Source organism: Convolutriloba macropyga, chromosome 8 (assembly GCF_964194025.1).
Source record: "Convolutriloba macropyga chromosome 8, txConMacr16.3, whole genome shotgun sequence".
Classification (NCBI taxonomy): Eukaryota; Metazoa; Xenacoelomorpha; order Acoela; family Convolutidae; genus Convolutriloba; species Convolutriloba macropyga.
This window is the reverse complement of record NC_134475.1, coordinates 47,181,349-47,198,255: the sequence shown is the minus strand read 5'-3', so window position 1 is coordinate 47,198,255 and position 16,907 is coordinate 47,181,349. Positions and strand designations below refer to the sequence as shown.

Below are 16,907 nucleotides of genomic sequence, written 5' to 3'. Positions count from 1 at the left end.
TCAACAGGAAAAACGAAAAAATTTGTCTTTCTTTTCAACCTCTTTTTTTCAGAACCAAATTTTATTTGGCGTTCGTTTTGATCCAATACTTTTATATTGATTGGCAACCCCATTTAATAGAATTTTGCAGGAAGCTTTAATATATTTTCATTTCAAAAAATAAAAACAAGTAAAATTGCCACAGCAAACTGGCCAAGTTCAACCTCATCAGATAACTAAAGGCACTATGCTATTAAAATTAACCGATCTGAATAAATACGAGGAACTTGTAAAAATATGAAAGATAAAAAGACGGAAACAATGTCCTTTGAGAAAACAACGAAGAATAATATTTGGCCAACACTGCAACCGTATTCTCAACTTATGCTTGGTTGACTCTTAAACGTACTTTCCCTTGTTGGCTAATCCTTTATTGAATAATCAAAATACAATCTTCAATCCAAAAGTGTAAAAATTTCCGTGTTTCAGCACAAAAACCGAAAGAAAGCGTCCAAACATTTTCTTCGATTTGTCACGTAAAAATTGAATAGAGTTTTTTGTTGCGTTCAACTTAAATTGTTTAAGAGTTAAAATTTTCCAAATATAGAACAAAAAATGAAAATAACAGTGTGCACAGTTCTTAACGAAAAGACAAACCTTCATTTATTCGCTATTTTGAATGCATCTGTTTCCTTAAGATAAACTTTCTTTGTGACTGTCTTGTGGTTGAACTATCTGAGGGCCTGATTTGTTGAAGAAATTGACAATACATGTGGTTTTATATCTGCTAAGATCATACTGAAATGATGGTTGCGCTTTTTTCAGTTGCTCCGAAAAATTGCTTTAATTTGAATTTTGCAAATTTTATAGTCGAAAGAGCTTTCCTCTCAGAACAAAGAAAAACTTTCACCAACTTGAGACGTATGGAACATTATGTGCTACGCGTAGTCTCGCACGGGCCTTCTTGTGGATTTTTTATAGAAATTTATACTAAGCAATTATATAGATACCAAATAGATTATAATACGCAACTGAAAATGAAGGAAATCATTTCCTGCATTTTTGATTCACAAGCAATTATCCTTATGCAACAGTAAATTTCAGAGATTTTCCTCTTTTTGTTTGTTACGAACTGTTTGACCTGATACAATATGCTTCGGCGTAAATCCCTGTAATTTTGGTCTGGGAACACACCGTGTGCGTTGAACTTGGTCTGATCAGAGGTCACTTCCGGATGGCACCTCAACCTGGGTTGCGTTTCGCTCTACTGTGGGTTCTTTTTTTCAATTATTATGCTTGACACGTTGAACACTTTCAGGTGGTACAGTAAATGCAGCCAAAATTGGTCAATCTAATTTAGCAAATAATTGTTTACATCAGACTTGCGCATCATGGCTGCAAAAAATATGCTCCCAATAAGCTGAAGTCACAAAAGGAAAAGATCCCAAAACTTGTAAATTCAATGTTATTAAGGTACTACAAGTGCTGTCCGCGCATCCAATGTGTCCGAAAGCCATTCAACGCAGTGAAAGAAAATGTGAGACGCCATTTCGATGAGGAGAACGCCTATGCTCTGCTTTGCAAGACTGGCTTGTTGGACAAGAACGACCCAGAGTACAGGGGAGTGGCCATAGAGGGCGAATATGAAGAAAGAGCATACAATATTGGCACATTTCACTACATATTAGAAGCCCGGTGAGCTCTTGAACATTTTCAGGATGCGATTCCAGATCTGAATGTTTATTGCTGTGAGACTTCGGGTCTCTGAATATAATTGTCAATGAGAAACAACCGGAGAGGAAAGACAGCCAGATTCTCGAGATGTTGCTCAGAAGCTCAATGTTTTTAGTGTTTCACAGATCAGGGGCACAAACCTAGCCACCACTTTTCTCATTTGAACAAATAAAGAAGTTCTTTGACCGCAGGAATAATTTTCATCCTGTCAAAAAAAAGCTCGTCCCCTCTCCCGCTCGTTTCCATAAATAAACATCAATTGAGGCTCTTGTGTATGTTTGCGCGCGCACGTGTGTGTGTGGGCGGGGGGGGGGGTGTTGATAATGGTACAAACTCCATTTTACTTTTTAGCAATAAACATGGATGTGGTCGTGCTTACGAGACGTACAAGGGCATAGACCTCTGGTACGATCTTCCTAAACCAATCAGCAGACGCACTTTTGCCCAGGAGATCAACAGAATAAAAGAGCTAGTGATCCCTGGAAGATGGCCCTACACTGGCAGAAACGCCTTCTTGGAGTGGGTTGAACAACCGAAACCGGAGGTAGAGTTACAATTCTGAAATGTTTAAATTTTTTAATGCAGTTTTTTATTAATGGTTTTATGGGTGTTGGGGCTGCAATATATCAAATAAAATATCAACTTAAGTATGATAAAAATCTTGTCAAATAAAGTATCAAATAAATTATCAGCTTAAATATGATAAAATTTTGAAAACGGATTTTGAACGAAATGATCATAGTAAATAAATGGGTATTATGGGATTTTCTATCCAAAGTTTGGGGTAATGGGTATTATCCAAGTTTTTTTCGCAATGGTTGCTTAAAATAACGCAGAGAAAACCCTGATCATTTATTTAACGGCAGCTTTGAATTGAGAGTTTTTCTGTGTTCCTCGCTCGGTCTTAAAATTATCACTAACTTTTCTTGTCTCCTCTCTTTAAAACCTTGAAAGGCAAAGTTTTTTAATAGATTGGAACACTCCTTGTGAGGAGCAAAACTGCTGCCAATTTTTGTTGTTTTGATTAGGATTCAATGATTGACTGCTTTTTTTTACAAACCTTACTATCCAAGACAAAAAAAGATGAAGCAAATTTGGTAGCAATTTCTCCAGTTTGAGGTCAAACACGGAAGTTAATTTTGGTTGAACTGTCCCAAAACAAAAAAAAACGTTCCTATCAAACAACAGCCGAACCCAATGACCTCTGCTTAGGCCCTTTTCAGTTAAATCTATAGATTAACTAGCAGGTCCGTTAAAGAAAGTTAAATAAATTTACTTCAACAACATTGACAAACCATTGTCCGCATCCATTTATGAATTTCAATGGTGCATTTACCAAAAATGACTATTTGTACTTGATCCTGAAATAATGAGAAATACTCCCAAATAACTAATAAAGCCGGCAGACTGCCGGAAACGCTGCGAAAGAAAAGACTTGCGTGCCTTATATTAGAGAGAGAAACATACAGATATAAGTTGAAAAAGATATCGGAGCCGCTCAAAAAACTATCTAAAAAACCTTCAGCGATCAATTATTAAAGCCTGCTAAAGTTCACTGCGCAGAAGCGAAGCCTTTCATTAGGAGCCTTTATTACACATATAAGTTCCATTGACCTTAAACTAATTCAACTTAAACTCAAGTTCTAAAGTGATAAGTAATTTTATTGAGGGAGGTAAATCACGTATGATCACAATCTAATCCCGCGAAGCTTTTGCAAGAAACAGAGAGAGAGAGAGAGAGAGGAGAGAGAGAGAGAAAGAAAGAGAGAGAGAGAGAGAGAGAGAGACAGAGAGAGAAAGAGAAATACAGATAGTGAGAACTGACGTCACGCGTACAGATGCCGTTAGTGTGAGGAAGAAGTCACTCAGAAAACTTGACTTTTTCAGCATTGCTGTGTGAACAAATGTAAAACAAAAAAGTGTGTCAAACGATGAAACAAAAAAATCAAGATCACCGCGATATAGCTCCTCTCAGATTACAGCTATAAAAATTAGCGCAATGCTTGAACAAAACGGCAAAATTGGTATATAAATAAAAGTTTAGTGTGCTCTGTTGTGAACAATGTAACAGCTGGCAAACATCCATATAAATCATCTTGAAAGTAAGTAGGGTCTAATTGCAACCTGCATTGGTGGTAAGCTTAAATAGTTCTTCAAGCAGCCTAAAACAATATCAGGTCCTCCTATAAACAACTAATACCTTTACAAGAAAACTTGGTGCAATTTTTGCTTCACTTTCAAATATTTACAAACATCGGGAAATTGGGAAATTAAAGGAAAACAAGTATATCCAAAAAACCGAGATCTGCCGATCAAATGTTTTGAGTAAAAACATTATTGGAAAGCAATTAATCAACAAGTTTTTCGATCGTGAGCGAATAAACGTAAAACACGTTAAACCAAAAACAGCTACTTTGAATCAGCCTAAAAGGAGGAGTGTAACCTGGCATGGTTGCTAAACAATTTGTCGATGAAAAGAAAAAATCGCGTGGAGGCATAAAATAGATCCGCTCAGCTGCCACTTAAGCAGGTATCAGGAAAAAAAGAGAATGAAAATGAAAAATCTGCGTTTTTTGAAGAATCGTTTTCCACCAAAACTCTTTTTGACCACTACATTTTTTTGTACAAATCTAATTTGCACATAACTATTCGGTCACTGATTTTTCTTGTATGCCTATGTTTTTCAGCACATGAACCTTGGCATGTGTTTCGGTCATTGACTCTTAAAGCATTTTAGACAATGTTTCTTTCAATCTCTGCTTTTTCAGGCATTGACCTGTTAAGAGAGCAACTTTTTCGGTCATTGACCCCTCGTGATCTGTCTTTATAACGATGTTGCTCGAGAGCTCTAAAAAATGCTCTTCAGAGGCCAATTTAACATGCTTTTTCGGCTTTCACTAACATGGTGCCTTATAAACTGTCATGCATCTAATATATAGGATTCAGTGTCGACGTAAAAAATACCTGGTTCATGCGCCTATCTCTGTGTGTTTTAGCGACCCTTAGACATGGTGTTGTGAGCGTAACAACTAACAACAGTCGGGTTTGAACATGGGTTTGAACATGAGCGGGAGAACAATGAACTGAGCTGAAGACAAGGCGAAGCGCGTAGTTTAATGGGATTTTTGTCCCCTAGCGTCTCACCCGTTTCTTTTTTCTACAATTCCCTCCTTTACAATTTTTCGTGCTCCATGTCTTTCTTGTTACTGTCTATCTAACTATATCTATGTCTATATATTCAATGTTTTTCGAATGACTACTCCGCCAGCTCCTAATTTTCACACGTTTTATGACAGCTTAATGATGCTTCACAGCGTTTTGCATGCGTTTGGAAAACACTGACCAAAAAATTGCCATTGCCAAAACAGTGACTGAAGGAAATGCTCTCATTGCCAAAGAATCAATGACCGAAAAGCCATAAAGATCAAAGTCTGAACAGCCGCGGATGCCAAAATAGGTCAATGATCGAAAAGCTGCCAGTCACCAAAGAGTTAACTGTGCCAAATGGTCAACAATCGAAAATCTACGAATGCAAAAGAGGTAATTGACTGAAAAACTGCTAACAAAAATTGCGTCGACTTCCGAAAAAATTATTGAACGAAAATAGTCCTTGAATGACTTGTGTTGATGCATCATAGAAAATGACAGAATAAAGATACTCTAAGTAAAATCAATTACCGAAATTGTCTTTTTAAAACAGTTTCAAATAGCTAGATAGTAACGCGGCAGGGAGACGCTTGTGTAACGTTTTCAATTTCTTAAAATAGTTTATTTCAATTCTTTTAATCGGAACTTTTTGCGCGAAATGTTAACGTGACCGATTTGATCAGGTTTGTTTGATCTCAGTCTCATAAAAGTTCCAAACAGCTGAAGTTTAAATAATTTAATCTTTAAATGCCAGTTTTCATAGACCAAATGTAGAGTGGGGCTGCAAAGAATTAATTCTGTTTTTGCTTCCTATTCTCGAACGAAGATCTTTTACCTTTTTCTTGTCTTTCTTTTTTTATTTTTTGCTATCGTTTTCTTTCCTTCTTCTCTCTTTCTTTCTTTTTATTCTCTCTATCATTTTTCCATTTTTGTTGTCTTTCTTGTCTCTCTTTCTTTTGTGGTCATGTTTCTTTTTGTCTTTCTTTTTTTTCTGCTTTTTTTGTCTTGTTTCTATTTTTTCTTTCTTGCTTTTGTCTTTTCTGTTATTCTTTTCACATTTGTTGTCTTTTTCTTTCTGTATATCTTTTCCTTCTTTGCTTTCTTTTCGCTTTTCCATTGTGTTCTTCTTTCTAGTTTTATTTTCGCTTTTTCTTTTCCTTTTCCCTCTTTTCGCTCTTTCATTTGTTTTTATTCTGTCTTTTTTCTTTCGTTTCTTTTTGTCATTTTTCTCCCCTTTTATCTTTTTCCCTTTTTTCTATTATTTTCTGTCTTCCTTTTCTCATTCTTCTGTCTTTTTTTCTCTGTCTTTCCTTTCTTTCGTCTCTCTTGCTTTAGTGTTCTTTTTTCTACCCTTCTTTCTTTTTTATTTCCTCTCTCTCTCTCTCTCTTTCTCTTTTGTTTCTTTTTTTCTTTTCTATTTACTTTCTGTCTTTATTTAAACTCTTGCTTTTTTCCAGCTTCCTTTTTGCTCTTGCTTTTCTCGTTTCTTTCTCTCTTGATATTCTCACTGTTTTCTGCCATTCTCTACTCTCTCTCTCTCTCTCTCTTTTCTTCTGTTCATTTTTCAGCCTTTCTTCTTTCTCATTTGTTTGTTTCTCTCTCTCTCTGTTTTCCCTGTAATGCCCTGTCCTTTTCTCTTCTTTCTGTTTTTTTCGCGTTCTCTTCTCGTTTTTCTTCTCGTTTTTCTTTTCTGTTCTTCTGCTTTTCTTTTCTCTCTTGTTGCTGTGTTTTCTGTCTCTTTTTTCTGTCCTTTTCTCTCCTTTTCTTTTCTTTCTGTCATTATTTTTTGTCTGTCTTTCCTAGTTTTTGTGTCTTTATCTTTTGTGTCATTCTTTTTCTTCTTCTCTCTTGCTTTTGTTTTCTTATTTCTTCCTTTCACTCTTTTCTTCTTTTCTACTTCCTTTTTCTCTTTCGTTTTTATTTCTGTCTTATTTACTTTCTGTCTTTATTTTGTCTCTTGCTTTTCTCTTTTTTTCCGGCTTTCTTTTAACTCTTGCTTTTTTCTTTTTTTTCTATCTTTTGTTTCTGTCTTTCTTTCCTCTCTTCTTTTCTTTCTTTTCCTTCTTTGTTTTCAGTTCTTCTTTTCCTGCCTTTGCTTTTTCTTTTTTCTGTCGTTTCTCTGTTTTTTCTCCCCTTCTTTCATCTTTTATTTTTCTTTTTCTCTCTTGCTTTCCTATCTTATATTCTGTCTTGCTTTTCTCATCTTATTTTTTCATTTTTCTCTCTGTTGCCTCGTTTGTTTCTGCCTTTCGTTTATCGGTTTTGTTTTCAGTTTTTTCGCTTCTTTTTCTCTCGTTCGTTTCTCTTTTTTTTCCTTTCTTTTTTCTCTTGCGCTGCTTTTTTGATTCCCTTATTCTCTTTCATTTGATTTTTTTGCTTTTTCTATTTTTCGTTTCTCTGTCTCTTTTTCCTCTGTTCTGATTTTTGCTCTCTCTTCTTCTCTCCTTTTCTCTTTCTTTCCTTGTCCTTTTCTTTTCTTTTTTGCTTTCTCTCTTTTTTCATTTCTCTCTTGTTTCTCTCTTTTTTTGCCTTTCTTTTCCTATTTATTTTTTCTGTCTTTCGTTTGTCCCTTTATTTTCTCTTTTTTCCTTTTCTCTTTTCTCTTTTTTCTTTTTTCTCTCTCCTTCGTGTCTTATTTTTTCTCTTTTTTCCCTTTTGCATGCTTAAGCTCCTCAGCTTCGCATGTTTTAACGCTCCTTAAACATGCAGCTTTACGTTTTACGTTCGTTACGTTATGCCAACATGTAGAAATTCATCTGTACAAGTCTTAGCGCTGCTAAAATTTGCAAGATTACAAAGTCAAACAAATCGTTGATCAAAAAATTGCTGTTATTTTGTGTAATATACTAAACCATACACATCGGTAACGTAACGGTATACCTATGGCTGTTGAACGAGGGGCATGGATTTGAGCACGAGGTGGTACGAAAAAGTCTGAGTTTTAAACCTATTCCTGTAAACTATTTTTATGTGGTGCTTTTGCGATCCTGCTACAATTTTTAATAGCCGTGAAGCCAGAGCGGCTATTATAGGGGACACCGTGTTTTTCGTTAGTTCGTCGTCTCCATCGACGATTCTTGCGACCTGACTTCTTGGTATTGAGTTTTTCCATTTCAGTGATTTCTACTGCTTTGCAGTTAAAATTTGTGCAGGGGACTTCATGTGTTCTGCTTTTAAGTCAATTGTGTGACTTACTTCCTTCAAAAAAAAATAACTTCTTAACTCGCTTAACAAACTTTAAATTTCATGAACATTTACTAGTTAAAAGTCAATCGTGTACATCTAAATAGTGCCAAACGTATATGCCCCAATTCTTGAGTATTAGAGTCTTGAGTTTTTGATTTCGAATTATTAAATTTGAAAAAGCTCCATTAGCACTTTTTCCTTATAGATCTTATGCGTCTCATAAAAATGACACCGTCCGAATCTAACCAAAAAGTCTAGTGTATTAGTAAAGGAATGGTGGTCAATCTGTCTATCTTAATTCCTTAGTTGTTTCAATTCATGGAAGGCCACCAGCGTCTATCGCGGCTATTTTCCGGTAATCTGCCGGCTATATTTTACAATTTGGTTCTTTTAGATCAACTACAGAGCATTTTCCGACAATAATTTAGCTAATTTTAACTGCGCAAAACAGAAGCTGACTTCAATCAGATCTGTTCGTGCTCGAAACACCTTCTGATCGTACTATATTACGTCTCTGGATCAGCCCGGCCCTTTAAACTTGACGGCAAAGTTAACGCATGTGCGTTTGAGCCTGTCTGTTCAGAAGTTGTTTCGGTTAGAGGATTCAGCTCGTGTCCATTCTAAGGGAATGCGTGGACACGCTGCCAACCAGGGCAGGGGCTATTCTCCGTCCAGGTCAGACATGAGTGGAGGAGGAGGAGACAACGTTGGCAGAGGTCGAAACAACAATCAAAAACAAACAAAGCTACCTCCAATCAACAGCCCAAATTCACCTGGCAACCAAAATCAGGAGCCGATGGCTAGAGACCAGTCACGAGGCAGAAGGTTGCCTAAGACCACTCAAAAGCGAACAGGAGCAGATCTGTTTCCATTTCTATGAAATTTTTTGGTTTCGTTGAACAAACTAATGCTTATTTTTACATTTAAATGTATTTTGCATAGGATGACTATATAGCCATATTAACTGATTTAAAAAAACAATGCATGTTTATATTGAAAAATATCTCACAGATTCTCGTATTCTTTCATAACGGTTTAATGGTAAAACCTTTTAACTAGCCATATCAATTGGTTAAAAAAAATGCATGTTTATATAGAAAAATATTTCACAGATTGTCAAATTCTTTCATAACGGTTTAATAGTTTATCTATAGCCTATTAACAGGCGTGACTGACATAGTCGTAGCAAGTCATATGAAATTGTAACAGTCCGAATTTATCACTTACAAATTAGTCATACAATACGGTAGTTAAAGAAACAGTTCTAAAGGAGCTAACGGTTCACAAGCAAGTGCCAGTGTTGTCAACAGCCAACTGGGAGCCGAGGAATTTGTCCAGGACGGTGGCGAACGCCAACAAGAATATGATTCAATAGCCAGTGTCAGTGTCGTCCAAAGTGAACCGAAACGCGACTCAGGCGTGAGCCAAAGCGTTGTTCGAAGCGACCGAAGAGGAAGCCAGCCAATGCGAGAATCAACTGGTCGGGCGCCAAAAGTAAGTCAAACAACACGAATGGAGACAATAAACAGTCCGAGTTTTGACAGGGGTCAAAGTCAAAGTCGAAGTAAAAGTCGAGGACAGCTGTCGGAAAAGAGCGGGGGTTCTTTTACGTCATTGAGAGGGACATCACAGCGAGGAAAATCTGGGGCACAAAGCAAGAGTGCACGTCAAACTGGCAATAGTACTACAGGAGGTATATATCAAATTTTAGGGAATTATTTATTTCCCAGCCGTGACAAAATTATTATTATCAGTAGGAGAATTTGATTAAGTTATTTGATTTCAATGTACAAAACTTTGAGCCAACGAGAATAACAAAATTTACCAGCAAATGCATTCATTATTTCTATAAGAAAATCAAAAGACGTAGAAATATTGAATTAGTAATTCAACTATCACTTCCCTGCTAGTTAAAAACCAACCACTGTTTTTCAATTGCGGTTGAAAAAGAAAATTGAGTTTCTCCAGAGACTTCAATTTCTTCAAAGTATAAGAAAACCATCTGAAATTGCCTCCTCTTTTTCTTCAACGCGCGCGTAGTAACATGAAATCAGAAGGGAGTTAAGTTTAAATATTTGTAAGACAGCTGTCTTGTAAGAAGATCCCAGAACGAGATCAATGCGGCACAAACACGTTAAAATTGTAACAAAAAAAGAATTGTAACAAGTGCCAAATATCGTTGTCACAAAACTCTTATATCTTTTCATCATGTCAAAAATTAATCTGGTTTCATACAAATAAGGAACAGGGTAAACAAACTAACACGACACTTTCGAAAAAATACAAGAATAAACAAATTTTTCTGGAAGAATTCAGAGTTCAGATTTTCAAAACACTTAACCCGAGATAAAAAGCGATATCAGCGTTGACAATTTCAATCATTTCTGTTGTTACCCTTGGCGGAAAATGGTCAGCAGAGGCAGCAAATAATGCATGGAACCGGGCTCAGCCTTCAATTAAAAACACTTAACCTCTAATTTCAAACAAGCGCAAACAAAATTTTCAAAACCATTAGATCGCTTATTATTAATACTTATAAGTTTTTCAAATTAGCTTTGTCTATTGTCCGCGGTTGGACTCTAAACTTATCCTTCTTGACAAATGCGGGGATATTATAGACCAGTCAAACTATTGGCTAACAAGGCGGCTCGGTAATGTGCGATGGCACATAAGGTTCCGACCCCGCCCATCCACAATTTTGGCATAATTGTCTACCAAATGAGGAACAGATAGAAGAACCCAAAAATTATTTTTTTGCGAATCCCAAAAAAGCCCAAGTCATTTTCAAAAAATTCTGTATGAACGATAAGATAGCCTCCAAAGCAAATAACTCAGTGGAGTAAAAATTGATGCATTAGATTGCTGTAATATGTCAATATTAAGAAAGCGAGTCAAGACGAACAGCAAAATCAAACAACAACAACAAACATTAATTACATCAAAAAATTTATGTCCCTCTTAAAAAATAAATTTAATAACAAAGTCATCATACCGTCAGATAAACCCAAAACTAAATAAAAATATCTTATAAATCACCAGAAAACCTATGCGACCAGTCCATAAAAAGGTTCGGTAGCAATTATACAAAAAAGAACAAAAACAGTAAAGTAAAAAAATTAACTTATTTTTTTGAAACAGTTAACTTCAGAGTAATAAATACCATTAGGAATCAATTAATATTACCACAAATTTACGATTACCACTGCTTCTACAGAAGGGCATGAGGACCTGTCCTTATTCATTTTTTAAAGCGGCTAAAAAGAACACCAAAAAACAAACAAAATTTCGAAACAAAATTACATTTAATGTCATGAAAGGAATTAATTACAAAAAGAGCTTTTTAATTAGGGTCGTTAATTCATAAAAAGGAAGCCCTCGAGACTTGTAATTATCCATAATATTTCTTGCATCTACAAAAAGAACGTCAAATATGGCAAAAATCACATTAATTTACTTTTGTTTTTGTGAAAAACCGGTGTCGAAGCCAGTAAGGTCATAACAAACTCTTTAAAAGATTTTGGGACACCAATCCTTCTTATTCCCTTGTCACCCATAATTTTCAAATTTGACCTGTAATTAACTAACGAGATTAGGTAACAAAAAGAAACATAAAAGAACAAAATTGCGAAGTTAAAAAGTTTTTTTTTTTAATTTTGGAAAACGATTGTTTTCAAAGTCATGAAAGCCATCAGCTATCTACTAATATCAGAATATCGGTTCGTCTATTCTTCCATGAAAAACCAATGAAAGCTATCACTATACAGCAAATTTTATACGACCGAAACGACAAAGTATAAATGACAGTTAGGGACAAAATTAAAAAATTCAATTGATTTCTTCAAGAAAGAGGCGTTGGGCCGTTAAAGCGATGATGTATATGTTTCAAGATTTTAATACGTTCAATTGTGCTTTATTCTGAACGCTAATAAAGTGACATGAGAACCGTCAATAATGTGATAATGTGACAAAATTAGAAAACGTGAAAAACTGGCAAACATCAAAACAAACAAAAATCTGAAATCTTGTGGTATCAAAGCCAGAAAACAATAACTTCAGGCTTAAAACTGCAACCGAGAATAAATGTTAAATCAGTAGAAAGAAGAAGCAGTCTTTCTTTGCTGACATTAAGCTGGAAATTGAACAAATTAAAAAAAAATAGAGGAAAAGTTAATTAAGCCATTATTTATTGAAAAGTCAATTATTTTAAAAAAAAGAAACGACCATAAATTTTCAATTAAAAAACTAAATGCATTAGCTTGGAGCTGCCTAACAAGCGAATTGGTTGGACCTATCACTCCTGAGCTTTGATTTGATATGTTCTGTTCTTTATTATTAAAAAAAGTCTTTTTTTTTTAAAAAAGACCGGCTGATTACAACCCGATTTTTTTTGGATTGTAACAGTCCAAGAATGGCCCAAAACTGATAATACTTATTGTCCGTTAAGTACAATTGATTTTTCGAATGTTGTCGATATAGATAATTTGTTAGTTGAAAACTCAAAATAAATTAAATAAATTCTGCATTTTTGATAATCAACGAGTAAAGTTAGCAAAAAACGGCAAGGTTTTAACTACAGTGCACTCTCAGCGGACTCTGAAGTACAAATAGCCCCCCTCTGAGTCTACAAAGATTGTATGAGTGTTGTTTGGGGGTGTCCTGCCGGCAAATTTAATCAAAGTGGATTAAATTAGCTTATTTCGGGCTGTTTTTGATGAAAAAGGCTAAATTTTGAAATGTCTATCCAGATTTTTTGACCAAAAAAATTAAATCAAAACAATCAACAATGCTTGTTCGTCTTCAAAATTAAAATCAACGACGCTATTCTTAAAAATTGTAACAAATTTTAGCAAAATTGACGAAAATTTAGGCAAAAACTCCGGAAAATGTGAATAAAAACAACGTGAATTCACTCTTCTTTTCTCAGAAGTTTAAACCTCGATAACTCCCTGTAGAAAACGAAAATTAAAAAAATCTTTTTAATTCCATGTTCTACGCTGGACGAGCTTTCTAATGATACCAGTCTTAACTCTCTACGATGAATATATCGAGCGGCGAAAATTCACGGAACAAAAAAAAAACCCAGTTGAGTATATAGTTCCTCCCCCCTCAAAAGGGTCGGAACAATTAGTCTCTTTGCCTTCATTAAGCAAAGTAATCGAAAACATTTTGGTCAAAAGGATGATATTTTCAACAACAATTCTCTCTTGAGCAACTTGCGACGCACTCTTTTAGGACGCAGCGTTCATGCACCAGTGCTTTTGTCTTGATCACAAAAATAGTGCGAACGGCAGTCTATCATCGTAACAAAAATTTCACTTGTTTATTTTCGGAAGCCATTTTGAAAAATTGATTAAAAAGTGCTCATGGCCGTTCCTTATAGACTGGGATTCAGACGAAGAACGAAAAATCTGTTAAATTCCTTTCTCTCAGATAGAAATCAATTTGTTGTGAATGGTAGAAATAATAGTGACATGAAAAAAAATAAGTCATGCTGTTCCTCAGGGATCAATTTTGGCCCCTCAATTTTATTTTTTATGTCACTGATTATTCACAAACTAATACAAGTAGTACACATATAAATTAATTTGATGATACTACCATGTCAATAAAAGACGAGTACAGTAATGCACAAAATATTTTTCACATGTTATGAATGTGAAATCTTATAAAAGAAAATTTGGGGAGAAATGAAGGGAACTAATTTCTCACTGAAATCATGATGAAGCAATTGAAAGAGATGATTATTTCACGTATCTGGGACTCTTCTTTGATATTTTTCTCTAAATTATTCCTAATTCCATTACAAAACAACTGAGTGAAACCAGTAATTTCAAACGGCATTTGAGCATATTTATGCCATCACGATGGTGTTCCAGACAGAAGTCAGAGAGTTTCTAGAACGTTTCCATTTTAATATCTGCAAAATCTAACCATCAGGCCAGACACAAGACCATGTGTAATGTCACTTTTATCTGCACCAAAGATCCGAAAGCGGCAGACCCATCAAAATATCATTCTGAAGAATATATAATTACCTTGTTAAAAAATCGTGCAAAGTTTTTTTTCAACGACAACGAAACTGAGATCATATTTTCCGGACAATAGAGATCTTTTTGAAATTTTTTACACGGCATTGTACGTGAATATTTCATGAGCGAAAATATTTTCTGTAATAAATATCGGAACTTTTCCGTTTGTGCCCACCCAGTACGTTATGCGCCCCCCAGTTACAGAGCACGTGCAATTACATGGTAAATCATTATGTAAAAATGAGGCACGTGCGTCTGGGACGGGTGCAAATAATATGCGCCTACTAAGCTGGGGGGGGGGGGGGGGGGGCACAAACGGAGATCTTAAATATCTAATATCTATAGAGGCACTTTCATAAGGGTCGATAGACTGGAGCGTTGTCCAAGATGGTTTTGCTTAGATTCATCTGTTTTTTAAAATAAGTCTCATGTTTCTATATAAAAGCATCCAGATTCAAATTCAAATCAACCCCACCCCTCCAATATTTTGTATTTCATGGAAGTATACGGTGGAATATCGTAAAAAAAGAGAAAGCCAGACTGGTCTGTTTCCTACAAACAATTGTATCTTATTGACACTTAGGATAGCTTTTTGCGGTGACTCACGTCGTTGCTTGTGGATTTGACGATTATTTCTAGAAAAATGTAAGGAAGTCACGTTAGATTTGGCTAAAGAAACTTAGCAAGCTCATTAAAAAAATGGACAAAATCTAAAATGGGTGATATAAAAAGAATATAAACTATAGGCTATGGGTGAAAATTATACCAACGTGAAGCTTGAGTTGTTTATACGAACAGACTGTTTGCGATCCTGTACAATTTTGAAAAAAACCTGGCAATGAACTTTATGATCAGGAACGTTTACAATAAAAATCTAATTTATTTTGAATTTACCATTTCTTTCTATAATTCTACGTTTGACTGGCTTGAGTTTCACCCATCGTTCGCAGGTTCAATGGCACTGAATAGGAGGAAATCGACAGGAGCCAGTGGGACAAAACAGTCAGAGGGAGGATATTATTATGACCAGAGCCAGCCAACATATCCTGAGTACTCACAGAACAGTGCAGCTAAACCAACCAACGATACTTTCAACGGGGGAGGAGCAAATACCAAATCAACTGAAAGTTCAACTTACTCAAGGTTAGTAACCGAAAAATAATGTTCTGATTTTATTTGTTTTGTTTGATTAATTGAATTCTACCGTTATTTTGTAACATTAATTTTTTAAAAAGCGGCATTTTGAATGGGCAGAGTTTCTTTCTTCAACAATTGATGCTGAAACTTACAACTAGTTTTGAAAAACTGACCCCGACAATTTTTTGAGCCCGGGAGGACCAAATCAACTGAGGTTCATCAACCTCCTCCAGGTAAATGAACTGATATACGTCTTGAATGTTTTTGGGAATTATTTCCGTTTCCCATCAGTACCAGCACCCGCATTTTTCTATGCGCTGATAATTGTCAGATTGTGAACGAGAACCTCAGACTAGGATACAGCCATCCAAACTTCCCAATTCACTATAAACAATCGGGAAACAAAACAAGAATGCGGTGAATTCCGTTGAAAAAAATTCTTAAAAAAGACACACTTTTAGGCTGTGCATGCGTTGGATAAAGTGAATCGTTGAAAGCATTGCGATAAAGCGTTATCTAATTATATTTTTAGCCGTAATTTTTATATTTTTCAGGGGGTAAAAAATAATAATTTTATTTGATTGTTCCTATGTTCAGATCAATTTACGGTGAAACTGGTGTGAGGGAATCCAAACGGGCGCATGCCAGAGGACCTCCTAAGGTGTCCAACCCCACAGTAACCAGTTCCTTCTCAAGTGGGAGTGAACTGAGACGGAAGAAACGAGATACGAGATTGGACTCTGATCTGACATACACATATCAAGACGGGAGACACGACGATGAGTCATCTGACTCGGCTCCTCCTTATCCTGGGAAGAAAAAGAAGAATCGGTATTAATACAGATACCGAACAACAAAAACAGGCAAAATGTGACGCTGAAGCTTTCTGTTCTTGTTTTGTTTTATATTCACTCCCCTAATAGATAGAAACTACACACTAAAAAAGTTAAGTTAAATTTACCTTAACAGAGTTGAGGTAAACCCATGTTAAGGCAAAGTTAAGGTATTTCAAACTTACGATATTTAACCTTATCTGTTAGGGCAATGTAATGGTATATCAGTTTTTGTTCAGGTTTTTGTTGAGGTAGTCAGGCCTTAACTTTAAAGACAAAGTTAGCTTAACTTAAAGTTGACGTCAGTTAGGGAAAGGCAGATTTACGTTAAAAGATAAGGTCATTTAAGTTATTTTTAAGGTAAAATTAACTTAAAATTATTTAGTGTGTACAGCCTAAAGCTGGAACGCAAATGAAAGTTCTAAAAACAATGGTCATAAAATGAAAATCAATAAACCGAACATTTAACTGTTAATCTTCATTCCTTGTGGCTCTTTGAGGAGTATACTGATGTTTTAAGTTTGATCTTTGAACTTTCAAAATTGCCCTATAGTCTTGAAACGTTTGCTTGCGTTTCAACTTTATGGGACTGACTATAATTCGCTAGCTATAAACTATCAGCGTTTCTTGCTTCAATTTTTTATAGAAAATTTTTGGTCGTTGATTAGTTCAAGTTTAACTAATTAACAAAGATAGTTTACTACAATATTCAACCAATACCTTTTAAAGAGCAAAAGAACGAAGCAGAAATAATAATAATAAAAAATAATAAATTGTTTATGGTTGGTACAGGATAATTATCATTAATTTTACAATGATTGCAAAAACAGAAGACTATTTGTAAAATCAATAGAAATCGCAC

General features: G+C 35.3%; 1 protein-coding gene across 1 annotated transcript in view; it reads left to right on the top strand.

Annotated features, from left to right (window-relative positions):
- Positions 1 to 16,201, top strand: part of LOC142345078 (uncharacterized) — a 73,954-nt gene extending 57,753 nt beyond the window's left edge. Inside the window, exons 21-26 of the mRNA XM_075397162.1 lie at positions 1,453 to 1,674; positions 2,065 to 2,257; positions 8,630 to 8,904; positions 9,321 to 9,739; positions 15,026 to 15,218; positions 15,810 to 16,201. Of these exons, the coding sequence (XP_075253277.1) occupies positions 1,453 to 1,674; positions 2,065 to 2,257; positions 8,630 to 8,904; positions 9,321 to 9,739; positions 15,026 to 15,218; positions 15,810 to 16,050 (1,543 nt within the window). The 3' untranslated portion in view covers positions 16,051 to 16,201. The remainder of the gene's footprint in view (positions 1 to 1,452; positions 1,675 to 2,064; positions 2,258 to 8,629; positions 8,905 to 9,320; positions 9,740 to 15,025; positions 15,219 to 15,809) is intronic.
- The last annotated feature ends 706 nt before the right edge of the window (positions 16,202 to 16,907 follow it).